Raw genomic sequence first — 18,724 nt, 5'->3', positions numbered from 1 at the left:
TCTCTCAGAAGACTCAGGAGTTCCCATCGTGGCTCAGTGGAAACGAATCTGACTAGCATCCATGAAGATGGAGGGTCGACCCCTGGCTCGGCTCAGTGGGTTAAGGATCCTGCGTGGCTGTGGCATGGGCCAGCGCCTACAGCTCCAATTTGACCCCTAGCCTGGGAACCTCCATATGCTGCGGTGCAACCCTAAAAAGCCAAAAAAAGACTCAGAGGGTCCCCATCCAACAAGGTGGGCTTGCTCTCACCCCTAAATCTCTCCTATTTCTGTTCCTCAAAGCATGCTCTTTTTCATGCCAGTATTGCCAGGGTCCTCCCCTACAAGAGGCTCTCCAAGGAAAGAAAGCCTACCAGGAAATTCAGAAGCATACAGAGTTCATGGGAGGCCAGATTGCTGTTGAATTTTTTTTTTTTTTAATGTTTTGTCTTTTAAGGATCTACAGGAGATGGTGTTTCATAAACTAATAAAGGAAGTTTAAGCAAACAAAAGCAGGGCGGGAAATGCGAACCACCTACTTAATGTATTTGCACCCCACCTCTTTCTACAAAGGAACTGGGGCTTGGAGAAGGAATTGTTATTGGAATCACAGTCATGAGTGGCCAGTTTCTTACCATCGCTGCAGACTCATACCTTCAAAATGACCATTTCCTAGTGCTCTGAAATGGGGTGGAGACGGTGCACGGCGGCTCCTAGGCGCTGCAAACCCGGGGAGCCCCTACTCGAAGGCTTCTTCCCCACACCCTCCTCTCCTTCTTCCCACCGCAGGGCCGCTGAACAGGCTCACGACAGACACCGGCAGTCTGCAGCGCCCACCCAGCCCCCTCTTCCTAAGGCCCGCGCGCTGCCCGCACCCTGGGAGGGGAGCTGTGGAAGCCGCTGGGCGGCCGAAGGATGACCTGGCCGGGGCGTCTCCGCACCCCCTCCCCCAACCGTGTCACATGGCGGCCCCAACGAGGCGCGCAGTGCGCCCCGCCGCGGAGACCCAGGGCCGAGTCGCCGCGGGCAGTGGGTGACGAAACCTCCCCGGCGCATTACCGCAGAGGGCGCGGGCACGCAGCGGGCAGGGGTGAGGGGTGGGGGCGGGGGCTGGGAGCTGGTACCCCGGCTCACCTGTTCACCAGGAGGAGGGTGGAGGCGGCGGGGGAGGGGCGAGGGCGCGTCCACCCGGGGTGAGCGGCGCGGCGCTCACGCCCCCGCCCTCCTCCAGCCCTGCGAGCCCTCAGAGCAGCGCCGTCGGACTGACGGTGCCCGGAGCAGTTCCTGTCCCCGGCCCCGGCGCCGGGGAAACGTGAGCGTGCACACGTACACACACAGCGGGGGAAGAGGCGCTCCGAGCTGCTCCCAACTTTCTCCCAGCTTCTGCGGGCCCGGGTAAAAAGCAGTTGGGGGTAATCCAGCCCCGGACGTGCTTGGGGAGGGAGCTCGAACAAGAAAGGTGAAGAAATAGAATTTACTCGAGTTTTGTTTTTAGGGTTTGAGGAGGCATCTTTTGACCTTTTCCATCCGTTGAATGGAGAGTAAAGGGAACACAGAATGGGGCGGCGAGGAAAACCTTGGGAAAATGGAAGAGTATGTTTGGAGACGCGTAAAGTTGCCTTTCAAGCTCCAGCCTCTGGGGCACGCGATGCTCCGCGACTGGCTAACTCAGGGCTGCCTGGGCCTCACTGCCACCCGCCTGAAAATGATGCAAGTCCAGTCTGTCACCTGGGTCCCCGCAGCCCAGCTCGGAATCCATCTGGATTGGAGGAGGGGCGAGAACATGGCACCTCAGGTGTTGCAAGGGTCACAAAAGTGGGGTGAAAGAAAAGAGGAAGATGGGGTGGTCGCTCAGGCCAAGTTCTATATCTAGTGCTTCTGCTCCTATCTTAAATAGTTTGAGGGATTTTTTTTTTATGCAAAGTGTCACAAGGCCAGGAATTCTCATATATGTCCTGTTTGCCCCCAGCGTCACTATGTCCAGGAAAGTTCTTCAGTCTGTTAAGGCTTTGGGGCTGGGAATCTCCACCGAATTCCGAAAGACACAAAGAGGAAACTCTCCCAGCCCGATGCGGGTGTGATGTGAGCCAGGAGCCGGGGGGTGGGGTAGGGGAAGGGAAGCTGTCCCAGCGCAGTCCGTCCCCTCTCGCCCTTCTTTAGCCACGACCGGAACTGGGATTCGCTTTTACTTTTTTAAGTCTGTTTGGCCATTGCCCTGGAGCACCCGCACACGCGCACGCATCTCCGCTCTCACACACTCACACACGCACGCACACGCGTGGCCGCCGCCAGGTCGGCAACTTCGTCGGGCGCTCCCAGCGGCTCTCGGCTTCCTCCTGTAGTAGTTGGGCTCAGGCCCCGCCTCCCGGCAGTGTTGTCAAACGGGCGGGGGTCTCGGATTGGTCCAGCCGCCGGGACAACACCTGCTCGACTCCTTCATTCAAGTGACACCAGAGCTTCCAGGGATATTTGAGGCACCATCCCTGCCATTGCCCGGCACTCGCGGCGCCGCTAACAGCCTGGTCACATGCTCTCCGGAGAGCTACGGGAGGGTGCTGGGTAACCTCTATCCGAGCCGCGGCAGCGAGGAGGGAAAAGGCGAGCGAAGAGGAAGAGTGGGAGGAGGAGGGGAAGCGGAGAAGGAGGAGGAAGAGGAGGAGAAGAGCACAAAGAATCCAGGTCTCCGGGCGGGAGATTTACACCAAGAACCATGTGTGCCGAGCGGCTGGGCCAGTTCGTGACCCTAGCTTTGCTGTTAGCTACCTTCGACCCGGCGCGAGGGACCGAGGCCACCAATCCGCCCGAAAGTCCCCAAGACCGGGGCTCCCAGCAGAAGGGCCGTCTGTCCTTGCAGAACACAGGTAAGTGCGTGCGCCTTCGCGGCGGGGCGCTGCTGGGAGAAGACGCCGGGCACCCACGCGGCGTGCCCCGGGCGCTTCGCCCGGAACCGGGCGCCCACCCCGGTCCGCGCAAACTCTTGGGGTGGCGCGGGACATGCAAAGGAAAGCGCTAGGCGAAGCGAGGTCCGCGCCCGGCTCCGCGCGCCCGGAATCCGCACGTGCTGGCAGGGTGATGAAATGGCTGGGGCAGGACTTGTTGCTGTCCTCCCTGGGGTCGAGGGGAAATGAAGCAGCGCCTGACGCGGCCAGTGCCAGCTCCAGAGTCCCCGGTCCGGTTCAAAGCTCCCTGCTCCATCCTGTCCGGCTTGCTGGAGGCACGGAGGATCCCCGGAGCTGGGCTGCGCCCTGAACCCGGAGAACTTCTCCAACCGGCCGGCGGGCCGCAGCAGAACCGCTTCTTCCCCTCCTCAAAAGATGCCCGACATTCGAGAACTTCGTAGGCGAGACAAATTGCATTGCTAACTTTCTCCTTGGGGGGTCGGGTGGGGGCATTCCTTTCGGAAGGGGAGGGGGCGAGTGGCGGATGGCGCAAAGCGTACCTCTGCGGTGCTGCGGCGGTCCTCCGTTCCAGGGCAGGTCTGCAAGCGAAGAAATGGTGACATAGCCCGAACCGTGCGCCGCCGCCGCTCTACCCGTTCTCCGCTCGCCAGCAAGCTGCCGAGCACAGCCAGGCGTGCAGGGCACGGGGTTGGCCCTTTTCCCAGCTCCCGGGAGAGGAAGAAAATCTGCCTACAGCTCCTTGGCTCTTCGCGGCCCTCCCTTTTTTTAGCCGGCCTGCGAACCCGCCCGCGGCGTGCGTGCGCTCACCGCACGAGCAGGAATGCACGAGTGCCCATTAGGGACGCCGGGAGCCAGTGAATCGCGGCCCTGCGCGCTCCTGGCCGGCGCGCCGGGGCCGCGCGTGGGATCATCCGGGAGTCTCCCACCACCATAGGCGAGTGTCAGCAACCCCGGCCCGTGTCCCGCTCTTCCTAGGACCCTTGGCCACCCTCTCCCCTCCCAGAGCTTTCCCTGAGAACTGAACGTGATTCTCGCTAGTTGGTGACCCTCAGCAAATACACGCCCTCATTCTCTCGCTAGGTTTACTCTGAATGCGGATTATCTCCTCCGGCCCCGCCCTTCTTCCAAAATATACTTTTCTGATGTAATTTTGTGGTTGGTTTAAGTCAGGGAATTGGGGAGGGGGAGGGGGAGGGAAGGGAGGGAGGCTTTGCCGGCGGCAGCCTGACAGTTAACTCCCTCTCAGCCTGTCCTTTCGGAGGGACGAATTAGGACCACATTCTGGGAAGGAGAGCTGCAGACTCCCCGGTCGCGGGAATTCTAGGGGATTAAGCGGCATCTCACGCTGGATCTCTCAAAGGAGCCTCTTAACTGCAAAGGTTGCTTTTCTGCAGATAGCCCCCGTCTGACTCGATTCCTGAGCCTGCTTGCAAACCGCAGCTTCCCTAGCCTGGTATTTTTAATGCGGATGGTTTGGAGGCGCTGCCTTAATAGGAATTTTGTTTTGATTTTTAGGTGTTGAATCATAAAGCTGAATTGAAACTGCTTTTTGGACGCTCTCATTTGGGGGTCAGGAAGGAAATGGCCGTGATTTAATAGCAGCAACTCCATCCAAGTAGAGAAGGGTATTTCATTGACGGAGTGTGGAAGGGAGAGAGCAAGCTCATCGGTTGAAATCTTCTATTTTTGTCTGTGGGTTTAGAAAATGAAATATCTTATGCTCTCAAACTAAGTGTCCCCACAAATACTTTCTTAAGGTGAGAAGGATGAAAACTGCAGTGCTCAGACCTAACTCCTGATTGTGACTTTTGTAATGGAGGCTTGACTCATTTTTTACAAATATTTACACATACCAGTATTTTCATAAGTAGATGAAGTGATGAAACCTTCTTTCTCTGGTTTTTTAGATCCTGAAAGAGTCATTTCTAACTTTTTTTTCCTCCCTTAAATTTTCTTAGAGTCATTCCTTTGCTTTCAACCCCCACCCCTCTGCATTCCCCAGCGTGGCTGAGCATTTCCTATATGATTGTATGTAATTCTCCTTTTAGCGGAAATCCAGCACTGTTTGGTCAACGCTGGCGATGTGGGCTGTGGCGTGTTTGAATGTTTCGAGAACAACTCTTGTGAGATTCGGGGCTTACATGGGATTTGCATGACTTTTCTGCACAACGCTGGAAAATTTGATGCCCAGGTAAAAAACCATACTGAGCGCAAAGCATGGTTGGGTTAGTGTCGCACGACTGAAACATTCATTGGAAAGACTTATTAACAGATTTCCTGAGCTAATCTTCGCGGTGTGTTTTCGCACTTGCCAGAGACCTTCTGGGTGTGCAGCAGGATGACAGTGTCTCCCCGCTCCACTCCTGGGATTCAGCTTTCTGGAGCGCTCATGTAGACTAAATCCTCTCCTCTCTTGAGCTGTGTCTGCACGCACAGAGTGGAATGGAGACCAAGCTGAACAATTATCTGAGGCGTCGTAGCAGAGAAGACAAAAGTCATAAAAGTAATAAATATCTTCTAAGGGACCCAGAGTGTCTGGCTACCCGGAACCCAGTCTGCAAGGCCTGTCACATTAGGAGTAGTAGTAGGTTGAGGAGAGGAAGGCAGGGACGCAGTGACATATGCCATAAGCATTACATTTCAGCGTATGAGCAAGACTAGAAGAGACACAAAATGTGTAGAAATGCATCATCTCCCAGTGGGCATGTGGGCAGGCGGCATGGGGAATCCAGCGCCTCCGGAAGAGTCGAGCCTCTGCAGTAGCAAATCCTCCTCTCCCAACCTGAAAAGTCGAAACCCTGAATGAGTCCTGCTCTAGATAATAAATATAGTCAGGGCCTGACCCACTTCTGTTATCCTAGGCTCCCCAGGGTGAAGCCCAGGTGCTGTGTGGGCAGGAAAAGAACCCAATGAGCCACCCGATGGCTCCCCTGCCAACAATCCAAGCCCATTTGTGATAGTGTGGGAGCATTAGGCTCAACCTCCCTTCATGTCCGCCCTAGCCCATATACACACTATGAAGGACCCTATTGTCACAGACTTCCTGTCCCATGTCATTGGAGAGGCATGACACTGTTTGGATGAGGTCCACAGTTTAGGTGTGATTTACAAACTTCGCCCGTCACCATCTGACATCCTGTAGACAGCCCGACAAAGCCACGCCTGGGAACCAGAAAGGGATGCGACAGGGCTGGCAGCCTCCCCTCCGGAGGATGTGGGGTGGCAGGAGGGGAAACAGAACCCGGGGAAGGAAAGAGGTGTAGAACGTTTGAACTCCTGAAGACTCCTGAATAAAGCACCCCTTCTGGATTAACTGGAATTAGGAAACGTAATAGGAAATCCGGAGGAAAGATGTGTATTTCAGGGCAATCCCACAGGATGTCAGGGAAGAATACCAAGAACAGACTGCGGCAGCCCTCGCATAAATTAATCCTCCTGTTTTTGTTTTTTGGGGTTTTTTTCTCAACCAACAGGAGTGTGTTCTCAAGTTAGAAGCATCCTTTTCAAGTCAGTTCTCAGTCCGTACCCACTTAACAAACTGGACACCCTACCCTCCATCCTATGCGGCTTCTATTGGAAAGTCAGAGGAAAGGGGACCCCAGCGAGGTGGTTTTTCAGTGGTCAGACACTGTCTGTAGAGATTGCAACTGCTTCCAAAGGAGAGGGGGGGGAAAAAAAGAAGAACCATGCTGGCTGGCTTCCCATTTCCAACCTAAACCTGTTTACTTTCTCAACTCTGTTACTTTCGGGCTTGTCTCAAAACGGAGGGGTGACCTCTCCAGCGACAGCTTGTTGCTATAATAAAGGGGATGCAGGGGTCCCTGGTAGGTATCCCACAATGCCTCTGTGCCCTGAGATGTTGATAAGGGAGCTGACGCCCGAGCTGGCCTCCACACCCCCAACAGCTGTCTCCTTTCTAGGATAAGAACAATCTAATGGGGTTGCCAGGAAAGAGAACTGTAGGCCAGATGTATGCCTGGCTGCCTTAGCCACTCAGAGGCAGGGAGCGTGGGGGAGGGGCTGTCAGTTGGGCAGTTCAGGCTCCAGATGCTGCCAGGCAGTGTGCCAGGCAGGCCTTTTAGAGGCAATAATCCTAACAGTTTAAAGGCGTCGGGAATTGCTTTCAAAAAGGAAAAGAATGCTCCTCCTTAAAGGACAGGAGGAGATGGGAGCGAGTATGGGTTGGGGGCGTGGGGGGGCACCGAAGCAAAAAAGGAGGGCGGAGCTAGCAGCCCATCCTGACATCACTAGAAGGAACGAGGATAGGTGTGAGATTTGGACAAGCGGGAATCTTCCACTTGGGGAAAGTCTCTTGCTGGGAACCACCAAGGGGTTCTGGATTTACGCCTGGCCAAATGCCCCCTCCATTCCAGAAACATTGCCACCAAACAGCCAACACGAGGCTGCCTTGAGGACAGAGGGCCCTGGGAGCCCCAGGACCATGGAGGCTAGCAGAGCAGCTCGCGGAAGGAAGGAGGCAGATCCATCACGCTCCCGAGTAACATCCTTTTTAAATGCAGAGGGATCGTGTCGCTCTGGACAGACCCCATGAAGCCCCAGCGTGTCCTCACCTGCAAGGACACCAGTCTCGGGGTTCCGTTGTCAGAAAAATCCCATGTCAGCCCGACGAGGGGAAAAATGTCAAAACATGTAATGAGGACCGGTCTCTTCTGCCCCCCCCCCCTTTCCCTCCCCTGTCCCCTCTGCTCTCAGGGCAAGTCATTCATCAAAGATGCCCTGAAGTGTAAGGCCCACGCGTTGCGGCACCGATTCGGCTGCATAAGCCGCAAGTGTCCGGCCATCAAGGAGATGGTGTTCCAGTTACAGCGGGAATGCTACCTCAAACACGACCTGTGCTCGGCCGCCCAGGAGAACACCCGGGTCATGGTGGAGATGATACACTTCAAGGACTTGCTGCTGCACGAGTGAGTGCTGCCCCGGGGGCGTAGGGGCCTCCCCGGGGAGAGGGGTGATGGGAGGCCTGCTGGGGTCGGAGGAGAGGCTTCCTCAGTTTGAGGGGCTGGTTTGTAGAGGCTGAGCTCTCCTGTCCAACCGGGACGGTTGCAGTTTCCCTCAGAAAGCTGCACAGACTCCCCTGGGAGTCCCTTTCCTGCTGGCCTTCAGGAAAAGCAAAAGAAATTTCCGCCATCGGTTTCAAAATCACAAGCAATAGCAACAGGAAATCTTTCCACTGAGCACAAAATGTGTAGAATTCAGAAGTACCCTCAGTCTTCCCCTGAGCCCAGATCCCGACAGTTCTCAGTGTTCCAAAGAGCTAGGTAGGTGCCCTGGCAGACGGCCGAGAGCTGATAACGTGTACCGAGCATGTACTAAGTGCCAGGCGCTGTGCTAAGGGCTGCATGTGAATTTTTCACTTGATTGTCACAACAGCGCTGTGAGCGAGGTACCATTCTCAGCTCCATGTTTCAAAGGAGAAAACTGGGATTCACTGTGGTAAAGGTCACACAGACAAAGAAAGGCAAAGCCAGCATGAGGCGCCAAGTGGTCCAGCTCCAGAACCTACGCATTTAAATGCCAATAGCTTTTTTTCCTGCCTCCATAAGCTCTCCTTTCCCTTAGAAGGTCCAGTTCACCTTCTCGAACAGTCAGGCCCTCCCAGAGCAAATGCATAATAAATAGCAAGAACTTGAATCAGCTGAGCACCTTCATGCCAAAGTGAGGAAATAGGAATGTACTTCTTAGAAGACTGGTGATTCAGTCCTAAACCCAGGACATCTCACCCCTTAAAAAACATCCCATCTATAGGACCCTCAATTTGTAGAAAATTTATTTTATCGAAGTATAGTTGATTTACCACGTCGCGTTAATTTTAGGATCCTCAATTTTGCAGAGCAGCGAAAGGCATGTGGGTACACAGTTGCTCCTAACGCCATAGCCCCTGAAGCTTACAGTGGCTCCTTCCTTGGGGACTTAGGGCAGAAAGCAAGTTACTAGCTAAGCAGCCCAGTATAAGTCACAGCACTGTTATTCTTCACATTGGACCAAAGGAGTACAATTTTATGAACTCTTGCTCCTTAGCTATACCATGGTCTTCCCCAGCTATGTCACTAAACGGGCCGCTCCCCACCCCACCCACACCACTGAGATCACAGAGGACAGCAACAATCACCTGTCACTTTCCACCTGGCTCTAGGTATCTTGCAACATCCTTGGTACAGTGTTCGAGTTACAAGATTCACCATAAATCTCTGCAGGCAGCTCTTGCCAAGAGCAAACTGATGTTGTCTTTTCCTTGAGTTACGCTAGTGCCCGGTAAAATCTTTTCTCTGCTTCCAAATACCTATAAAGAAACAAAGCAACAATAGCACCAACCGCAATAGCAATAACAGTAACCATCACGTTCGGAGAGGGCCATGCCCTTGGCCAGGGACTTTACCTGGATTATCTCACCTTCCCCAACAAAGCCACAGGCTAGCAAATACTATCCCCATGTAACAGGAAGAATGTGAACCCAAGAGGTTAAAGAGCTTGCTCTGAGGTTCAGGTCCTACTCTCCAACTTGGAAATTGGTGATTCTGAAGCCAGTTGTCAGGAATAGACCTCAAACCTCCTTGCTCCTGGCCTGCATTCTGCCCACTAGACCAGCGGAAGCTCACCAGTCCCCAAATGCGGCAGGATTTTTCCTTTTCTCAAAAATAGCCCCATTACACAAGTACAGCACTGTGAAATTTCCTTCCTGCAAGGTGCCCCTGGGAAGAGGCAGATACCTCATTGCTGAGAAGCTTTGAAGTTCATATGTCCTCAGCCCACTCTCATTCGTTAGAGATAGTTTGTTGGCCTCAAGAATGGAGGATGGGGGGAGTTCCTATCATGACTGATGAATCCAACTAGGATCCATGAGGATCCAGGTTCAATCCCTGGCCTCATTCAGTGGGTTAAGGATCCGGCATTGCCGTGAGCTGTGGCGTAGGTCACAGACATGGCTTGGGTCCCACGTTGCTGTGGCTGTGGTGTAGGCCCGAAGCTACAGCTCTGATTCAACTCCTAGCCTGGGAACCTCCATATGCTGTGGGTGCAACCCTAAAAAGGCCAAAAAAAAAAAATTGAGGATGGGGTACTAGTTTTTAAATTTATAATATATTTCTGGAGCCAAGAAGACTTTTGTCTTTTTGGAGAAAAAGAGAATCTTCTTGGGGGAAATGGGAGATTTCATTGTTTTTGGCCAACTCCCCCCGCCTCCTTGCATTTAAGACGAGCCAAAGCCCCATGGCTTTCTGATGTCACTTCCCTGGAAACATGGCCCACGGGGCCCTGGGCCCCTTACTTCCAAAGGGCTCCTTATGTCATTTAGAGCCAACGCCCAGCCCCCACCCCAGCCTGCTCTGGAAAGGCAGGCAATCCACCCAGAAAGGAACGCTGGGCCTCTTTCTTAAACACTCAGTGTGGCTGCCCGCAGGTCCCCTTCTGCCTGCTCAGCCAGCACCTCTAGCACCTCGGGTACAAAGGAGCCTATCAGTCCCCAAATAGCGAGAAGACCATTTAAGAATGTGGCCCTGGCCACAGATAAGAAACGGAAAATGGCTTTTTTTTTTTTTTTTTTTTTTGGCTTATTGCCACTTCTTGGGCCACTCCCGCGACATACGGAGGTTCCCAGGCTAGGGGTCGAATCGGAGCTGTAGCCGACAGCCTACGCCAGAGCCACAGCAACACGGGATCCAAGCCGCATATGCACCCTACACAGCTCACGGCAACGCCGGATTCCCAACCCACTGAGCAAGGCCAGGGATCGAACCTGCAACCTCATGGTTCCTAGTCGGATTCGTTAACCACTGAGCCACGACAGAAACTCCCGGAAAACGGCATTTGCCTTTCCCTCTAGAAGGAAGGAAATCAAAGTCACCCCAGCATCCACATCACCCCATCCCTCAACCCGATCCTCATCTACCCCAGAACCCTCATGTTCAGTTAAAGTGGTTTCCTTTGAACTCTCTGCTCCCCGCTGTTCCCCTCACCCCTTCCCACCCCGCTTTCTCCAGAGCAGCCACTTGGCCACCACACACCCTGTCACTGGGTGCTGGCAGCCTCCAGGCACGTCCCCCTCCAAGTATTTTTAAAAATCCTTTAGCCTTGCTGACGTCCAGTGGAGAGAGCTGGGCTTTGTCATTAGACACGGGCTGAGCTCGCAGCCCGAGGAGGCCCCATGCCAGCCCGAAACACAGCGTAGATTAACACACACCCCTCCCCACAGTTCACAGCTTTCTCCTCGGCAGAGAGTGCCAGAAGAGAGCGTGGGCTGGTCCAGCCTTCTGGGATCCGCCTTGGGATTCTGAGAGCTCATCTGGCAGGCAGGACGCCCTGGCGAAGGAGGCCAAGAGGCAGTCTGTACATTCCCAAGAGGGCCCTCCCCTCCCCCTGGAGAAAGAAACTTGAAGAGCATCCCCAAAAGACAGATGCTCAGCCTCTGTGATTGGTTTATCTAGCCCCAGGGGGTGGCAGGTCCCGTCAGGGACTAAAACCTCCATGCTTCTGTAGCAGCAGTGAACTTGACTTCTCTGAGGCAGTTGCTCATTTTCAAAAGATAGAAGGATGAACTACTCTTGTGGTGCAGAGGTTTAAGGATCCAGCTCGGTCACTGCAGCGACTTGGGTCGCTGCTACAGTGCAGATTCGATCCCTGGCCGGGAACTTCCATGTGCTTCAAGTGCAGCCAAAAAAAAAATTTTTTTTTAATCAAAAGATGGAAGGAAACAAACGTTCAGGGAGCATTTCCCTGTGTTGCCCCACATCTTCCTCTCTCGGCTCAAGCAGACTTGGGTCATCGCTGTCTTGTCCTGGTCATGGTGAGGGGCCTGCCTTGGAGCGCTGGAGCACCGTGCCCACCATCCGTGCCCAGACTGTCTGACTCCAAAGGCATCAAGTCGGCCTTAAAAGGCAGCTCGATCTCTATCAGCCAGAACATTCCTCCTCTCTGGTCACAGCTCAGCCCCAGGCCTTCCTGGCCCAGAAACTTCCCAAGGCCACTTTCTCCCCTATCTTGTCTCCATTTTATATCTATGGAATGAGGACAGTTCAGTCAATTACAACTTGAGGACTAATTCATAAAAATGGCAGTCAACTACTTCACAAGTCTTAAAACACAATCTGCTCTTCTTCCTGCTTGGCAACAACTGCCAACTTGCAAAGAAAAGATTAAATGGGCTATAGAGAGGTGGTCCAGGCTCACAGAGGGGAAAAAAAGTCTTCTTATAAATGATCTCACGTTCCAAAATTATTTCTCTACCCCAGGGGATGACCCAGAGCTTCAACGTTCATGGTCAGATACAGCCAGAAATTCTGCCAGGGAGGACTGCATAAGAAAGCTGGTTAGCTACATGGAACATTCCATACCCCCTTGGGGATTTTAAAAGGCCAGTGAGACGTAAGAAAGGCTCGGTGAGTGGGCCAAGAGGGCCCACTGCTGAGTATGCCTTTTGCCAGCTGAGCCCATAAATATAAGAAGCCAGCTTAGAGTACAGAGTACACTGCTCCGGCCCTCTGAACACACCTTCCGCCCCCAGGAGAAAGGTTTGCATGACGTGCTCGTTCCTCCTCCAGCACTCTTCCTAAACAACACCCCAGGGCGGCCGGAATGGCCAGAGGAGCTGGCTCTCTCCTCTGGGAACCGAGCATGCTTATTTCACAGACTCTGGCTCTGATCCCAAGCACATAGGGCCAGCCCTCGCCTCCAGGGGCGGGGAAGCCCAGATGGGAAGAATAGAGATGCTCAGGCAGCCACTCCCCTGCCGCAGCCTCTACCACCAAGGGAGGGAAGAGCTCCACGGAAATCCACATTCCGCCAGCCTTCTCTGCCTTTTCCACACTCCTCTGGATACACAGCGAAGTGCATCCAGAAACTTGTCCAAATGCTCTTCATCATGAGCCCAAACCAGGGGCAAATACGGACATGGGGGAAATGGTTTTTTAGGGGCCTCCCTTAGGCAAGGCTTACCCTGAAGAAGACACCAGTGCAGAGCCAGCCAGCCTTGCTTCCCTGCCATAAAGACTCCTCAGTTTGGGAGTTCCCATTGTTGCTCAGTGGGCTAAGAACCTGACACAGTGTCCGTGAGGATGTGGGTTCAGTCTCTGGCCTTGCTCAGTGGGTTAAGGATCCAGCATTGCTACAAGCTGCCGTGTAGGTTGCAGATGCAGCTGGGATCCAGTGTTGCCGTGACTGTGGTGCAGGCTGGAAGCTGCAGCTCCAATTCGACCCCTAGCCTGGGAACTTACATATGCTGCAGGTACAGCCGTCAGAAGAAAAAAAAAAGTTAAGTCTCGTCGTGGCTTCAGTGGATTATGAATCTGACTAGGAACCATGAGGTTGCAGGTTTGATTCCTGGCCTTGCTCAGTGGGTTAAGGATCCAGTGTTGCCGTGAGCTGTGGTGTAGGTCGAAGACGCCGCCCCGATCCTGAGTTGCTGTGGCTGTGGTGTAGGCCGGCAGCTACAGCTCCAATTGGACCCCTAGCCTGGGAACCTCCATATGCCACGGGTGCAGCCCTAGAAAAGACAAAAAAAAAAAAAGTTAAAAGACTCCTCAGTTTGGTATGCGAGGCCCTTCACCATTGGCCTGTTACTCCACAGGCTTCAAGACCCATGTCCACTCCCACTAAGATCCTCCCAGTTAGCAGACCCTAAACCCGCCCTGGAGCTCTGCTGCCCTCCAAGTCCCACCGCTGCCCCTCTGGCCTTCTGGCCTCCCCCGCCCCCCCCCAGAGGTTCTTCCTAGGCTTTTAGCGTATGCACCTGTGACTTGTCACTGGCCCTTTTTCTGGTGGCAGGCTCTCTCCCCAGCCTCTCATTCTCTCCAGTGCCAGGCATGGAGCCCGGTCCTCCACAGAATATGGGTAAAGGCTTGAAGTAGTTCCAGAACGATCTTTCACCAAACCCAAGCCAAGCGTGGGCCACACCTCTCTCCCCTGCTGTCGGCACTACCCTCTGCGGCCCCCTCGGGACCTGCTCCATCCTCGGTCTCTCTCTCAATCTCTAGACCCTACGTGGACCTGGTGAACCTGCTGCTGACCTGTGGGGAGGAGGTGAAGGAGGCCATTACCCACAGCGTCCAGGCTCAGTGCGAGCAGAACTGGGGAAGCCTGTGCTCCATCTTGAGCTTCTGCACCTCGGCCATCCAGAGGCCCCCCACGGCGCCTCCTGAGCACCCGCCCCAGGGCGACAGAGCCAAGCCCTCCAGGGCCCACGGGGAAGCAGGTCACCCCCTCTCAGAGCCCAGCAGTCGGGAGACTGGCCGAGGCGCCAAGGGCGAGCGAGCTAGCAAGAGCCACCCAATCGCCCACGCCCGGGGCAGAGCGGCTGGCCACGGGGCCCAGGGGACTTCTGGAAGCAGCGAGTGGGAGGATGAACAGTCTGAGTATTCCGACATCCGGAGGTGAAACGAAAGGCCCAGCCGGGAAGTCTTTCCTCCACGCCGTCCATTTTCTTCTCTATGGACATTCCAAGACATTTGCCATTAAAGAGGGGGGATGTCACACGCAGGATTTGATGGGGATTGCGGACTTGCTGGAGGTGTATGTTAGCGGCATGAACAGGTGAGGCGGAGGCTCCCTGGGCAGCGGCGAGGGCTCGGTTGTGCCTGGTGGGTCCCGCACCTGCACATCCTGAAGGGAGGGCGCCACCCCTCCCTCTTGCGACTTTGCCTTCTTTCGCTCCGTGGAGCCCCCGCCCCTGGGGCAGTGGCCTGCGGTTTCCTCTGCAGGGGGAGGTGACGGGGAGGGCGGGGGTGAACCGACCCACAGGGGCTGGCCCCCGCCCGTAGCTTCTGCTGCTGTCTTTGTGGAGGGCAGCTGGACTCTGGTGCAGGAGTGGGTGTGCAAACCTCCCTGGGAATCAGGAGAAGGGTGCAGCGGAGGCAGGGGCCATGTGGGTGCTTGGTGCCAAACCGAAATCCAGCTTCTTGCATGGACCCTTGAGGTTTGGAGCAACTTGGGACGGGGAGGGCCGAGGGTTCTAAGTGTAATTTCTGAGCCATTGTTGTCTGCGGGACCCTGTCTGAGGGCGTGGCCCCTGTGTGTTTGTATTTTAACCACTGCTTCACGTCTCAATTTCACTTTCTTATTTATCCAGTTACATCTCCATATCTGTCGTCTCAATAAATAGCTTTCAAACTAAGCAACTGGGTCATTAAAACCAGCTCAAAGGAAAAGCAAACAAACAAAAAAAACAAACCATCTTTAGGGGCTGCATTTTTTACGTGCTCTTTTAAAAGGAATCAAAGAGCCATGTAACTACATCTGACTGCCTGACGTGGGTTCCTTGCCACTTAGGGCAAAGCCCACACCTGGAGGAAAATGCACACACCAGGAGGGCATCTGACAGATTTCCTTTTGCATGTCGGTCTCTCACCCTGACCCTCAGCCAAGATGGATAAAGCACCGTACCCTGGGTACCGCAAAGCCAAGTTGGAAAGCTGGCCTCTCCGTGCCAGAGGATGGAAAAAGGGGAACGGAGCATGGCGACTCCGTGCTTTTCACCAGGCAACGCCCATCTCTTACATCAATGGAGGAGACTGCTGAGAATCGCTGAGGGACGAGATTTCCCGGGTCCAGACTGAACTTTAGCAATGAGAAAAGGAGTCAGAGTGGCCACAGGAAAGGCAGAGAGGAGAGACAGACCTAAAAATACAAGGAGAGGATTATAACAGAAAGCCTCAGCCGTGGATGTCTCGTTACTGAAAAGGTTTCAGAGAGAGGTCTTTCCTCCTCTTTCCTAACAGGCTACACATTAAAGAGTATCCTTTCTTGCAGCCAGCACTCAACTAGGAGCCCAGTATTGCAAGGAGTGGATGGATGTGCTGGGCCAGATCCTTCTAGACCAGGGGTCGGCAAACCTTTCCTGCAAAGGTCCAGATAGTAACTACACTATTTTCAGTTTGGCAGGTGGTAGGGTTTCTGTTGCTGCTATTCAACTTGGCCTTTATAGCAGGAAAGCAGACCTACCTAGACAACCCATAGCAAATAGGCTTGGCTCCGCTGCATTAACATTTTATTTAACAGGCGCCCAACGGGATTTGGCTCTTGGGACTAAGTTTGCTGATTGCCATTCTAGTGACTGGGCAAAAAAAAACATGCATCCCCCATTTGTATCAGCTCATAGCGCTCCCTCAGAGCAACCTGAGGCCAGAGATAAAGGGAGCTAAATTTATCTCCTCGAAAACGATTCGTTCCACAGGATGCCCTTACCCAGAGCCAAGCTAGTGTCTCTATACCCCAGATCCAATCTCGTTGCCAAGACGCCGGTGCTGGAGTGTCATTTCATGCACCGTGTTGGAAAGAAACCATTTGGGTGTTGGGGGTGGCGGGGGCCAAAAGACTGGGAGAAGCACCTCGAAAGAACTGGAGCTGCAGAAAGCCGAGGAGGTAGCGCCCTTGATCCAGCTCTGCCCGCAGAGGGAAGAGGACCCGCGTGTCAGGCTCTGCCGTGGGAACCAAACGTAAGCGCTGTCTCAAGCCACACAGCACGTGGACTGTTTTCCTTACGTCACTCAAAAGCCGAAGCAATAACATTCTCCCGCGTTGCTGGGTCAGCTGTTCATTTGTCCGCCGGCGCCCGGGCTGGATGGATGAAAGGCATCACTTTTGTATTTTCCTCAGTGTAAATGTTGTATGTGTTCGCCTACTGACATCCCATGTGCTGCTTCTATTGTAAATATTTGTCGTTTGTATTTATTATCTCAGCGTCCCCCCCCGCCCCCCCCGCCACCCCGAGGCGTAGACTTACTTACTCTGTTGATTGGAACCCCTTGACTGATCTCTGTTGTCTGTTTTTCATGCCACTGGTTTGTTTCTTCTCAAAAGTCAGGTCGACATCATAGCATTCGGATTCCTAATGGTTGGAGGCATCCGATAGTATTTGTTGCTCAGATTCTTTATCTCAAAACGGAGGAAAATCCAAATTCCTGTAAGCATGGACAGAGGCATTGGTGCAATCTAAAATGTAAGCAAAGTCGTCCTTAAAAATAGACCTTCCACTCCGGCTTCAGACCTCATACAGATGTACTCATGAGTCTTCCTTTGCGGAAGGATGTGGATTTCCAAATAAAGATATGGTGTTTATTTTGAGCCTCGCATCTTAACGAGATGATCCGAACACCTCTCCTTTGTATCAATAAATAGGCCTGTTATTCTGAAGTGAGAGGCCTGAGTGAAATGCTGACACTCAAAACTGAATAAATAGAAAACGCCAGCCCAGAGCTGGAGTCGTACTTTGACACACACACAAAGAGAGAAATTCCAGCTAGAAGCAAGGAAAAGGCTTCGCTAGAACAACATGGAAAAACAATGCTTCCAGGGCCCATTTCCTAAGGAAGAACAACCCTCGTCTGATCTCAGAATTGGCACCACATGAGCTTGCTAAGTCATAATATCTGTTTCTGTTATGGATTTAGGCAGTAGGACCTGTTCGTTGTCACATCGCATTATCTTTCTCCGAGCATTAATAAAGGTTTTAAATAATTGACTTCTCCCTGAGTAGCCTTACTGTCTGTCCAAGAGGGCTTTGGATGGGCCAGGGGGCAATGGCTGTGGGCAAGTGGGCTTGTAGTCCATTTAAAATGCTGAATTCGGAGTTCCCGTTGTGGCGCAGCGGAAGCAAATCCGACGCGAAACCACGAGGTTGCGGGTTTGATCCCTGGCCTCGCTCAGTGGGTTAAGGATCTGGCGTTGCCGTGAGCTGTGGTGTAGGTCGCAGAAGTGGCTCGGATCGCATGTTGCTGCAGCTGTGGTGTAGGCCGGCAGCTGTAGCTCGGATTGGACCCCTAGCCTGGGAACCTCCATGTGTTGAGGGTGCAGTCCTAAAAAGACAAAAGACCAAAAAAAAATTTTAATGCTGGATATTAGGAGTTCCCCTTGTGGTTAAGAACCCAACAAAGTGTCTGTGACGATGTGGGTTCCATCCCTGGCCTTGCCCAGTGGGTTAAGGATCCAGCGGCAGATGAAGCTGGGATCTGGTATTGCCGTGGCTGCTATGACGTAGGCCGGCAGCTGCAGCTCCAATTTGACCCCTAGCCCAGGAATTTCCATATGCTTTGGCCCTAAAAAGAAATAAAATGTTGGCTGTTCCATTTACAAAGAGGGGGAACCAGGGGAAGAAGACCACCCTGGGCTTTTCCTCCACCCCGGGGATTCTGTCCAAAACCCCTGCCTGAATCAACCAGACAAAAAGGAGGTTGAGCTTGCTGCAGCCAGCCTGGAGGCACCAGCCCCAGAGCATCGGGGTGGTCCTTACGGCTCCTCCCTGAAATCCACAAACTTTATAGAGGCTCCCCTGTGGCCCAGCCACCCCTTCTTTCGGACTAAGCCGGCAGTGGACACCACCAGCATAATGACTCAGTGGCCCCTCACAGACCGGGAAGCTCACGGCCTCCTCTCCAGCTCTTCCTTCCTCGACACAGCAGAGGTAGACTCCCTGATTTCTCACGGTTTCCTCCCTGATTTCTCACGGTTTCCTCCCCTGTTGGCCTACCGACTCCCTACCTCCTCCGTGCCCAGCACCATGCGAGGTATTTTACATACACGATCTAGTCCCACCACATCCCGCAAGTGACAGATAGTATCCCATTTTACAGGTGGAGAAACCAAAGCATAGAAAAATAAGGCAATTTCTTGAACACCACGTGGTTAATGGACAGGGTGGGGGGGCGGGGAGGGGCGGGGGCAGGGGATGGGGAGTTGCCGTGGCCAGGAACTCAAGCCCAGATCTGTTTCTCCCACTTCAGGTCTAGATTCTCCACATTTGATTTAGTTTTAATTTAAACCGATCAGTATTATTCCTATTTTACACAGGGCTTGGAGAAAGAATAATTATACTCTTATATTTATAGCATCAGGCCTCGGAG

At 53.6% G+C, this 18,724-nt stretch overlaps 1 protein-coding gene across 1 annotated transcript; it reads left to right on the top strand.

Moving 5' to 3' along the window:
* The first annotated feature begins 2,218 nt into the window (after positions 1-2,218).
* Positions 2,219-17,346, top strand: STC2 (stanniocalcin 2). The gene is made up of 4 exons (XM_047790532.1): positions 2,219-2,840; positions 4,928-5,070; positions 7,593-7,804; positions 13,865-17,346. The coding sequence occupies exons 1-4, from the start codon at positions 2,690-2,692 to the stop codon at positions 14,262-14,264; spliced, it is 906 nt and encodes a 301-aa protein (XP_047646488.1). The 5' UTR covers positions 2,219-2,689; the 3' UTR covers positions 14,265-17,346.
* The last annotated feature ends 1,378 nt before the right edge of the window (positions 17,347-18,724 follow it).

Source organism: Phacochoerus africanus, chromosome 1 (assembly GCF_016906955.1).
Source record: "Phacochoerus africanus isolate WHEZ1 chromosome 1, ROS_Pafr_v1, whole genome shotgun sequence".
NCBI lineage: Eukaryota > Metazoa > Chordata > Mammalia > Artiodactyla > Suidae > Phacochoerus > Phacochoerus africanus.
The sequence above is the reverse complement of the archived record's forward strand: the minus strand, read 5'-3'. Positions and strand labels throughout refer to the sequence as shown.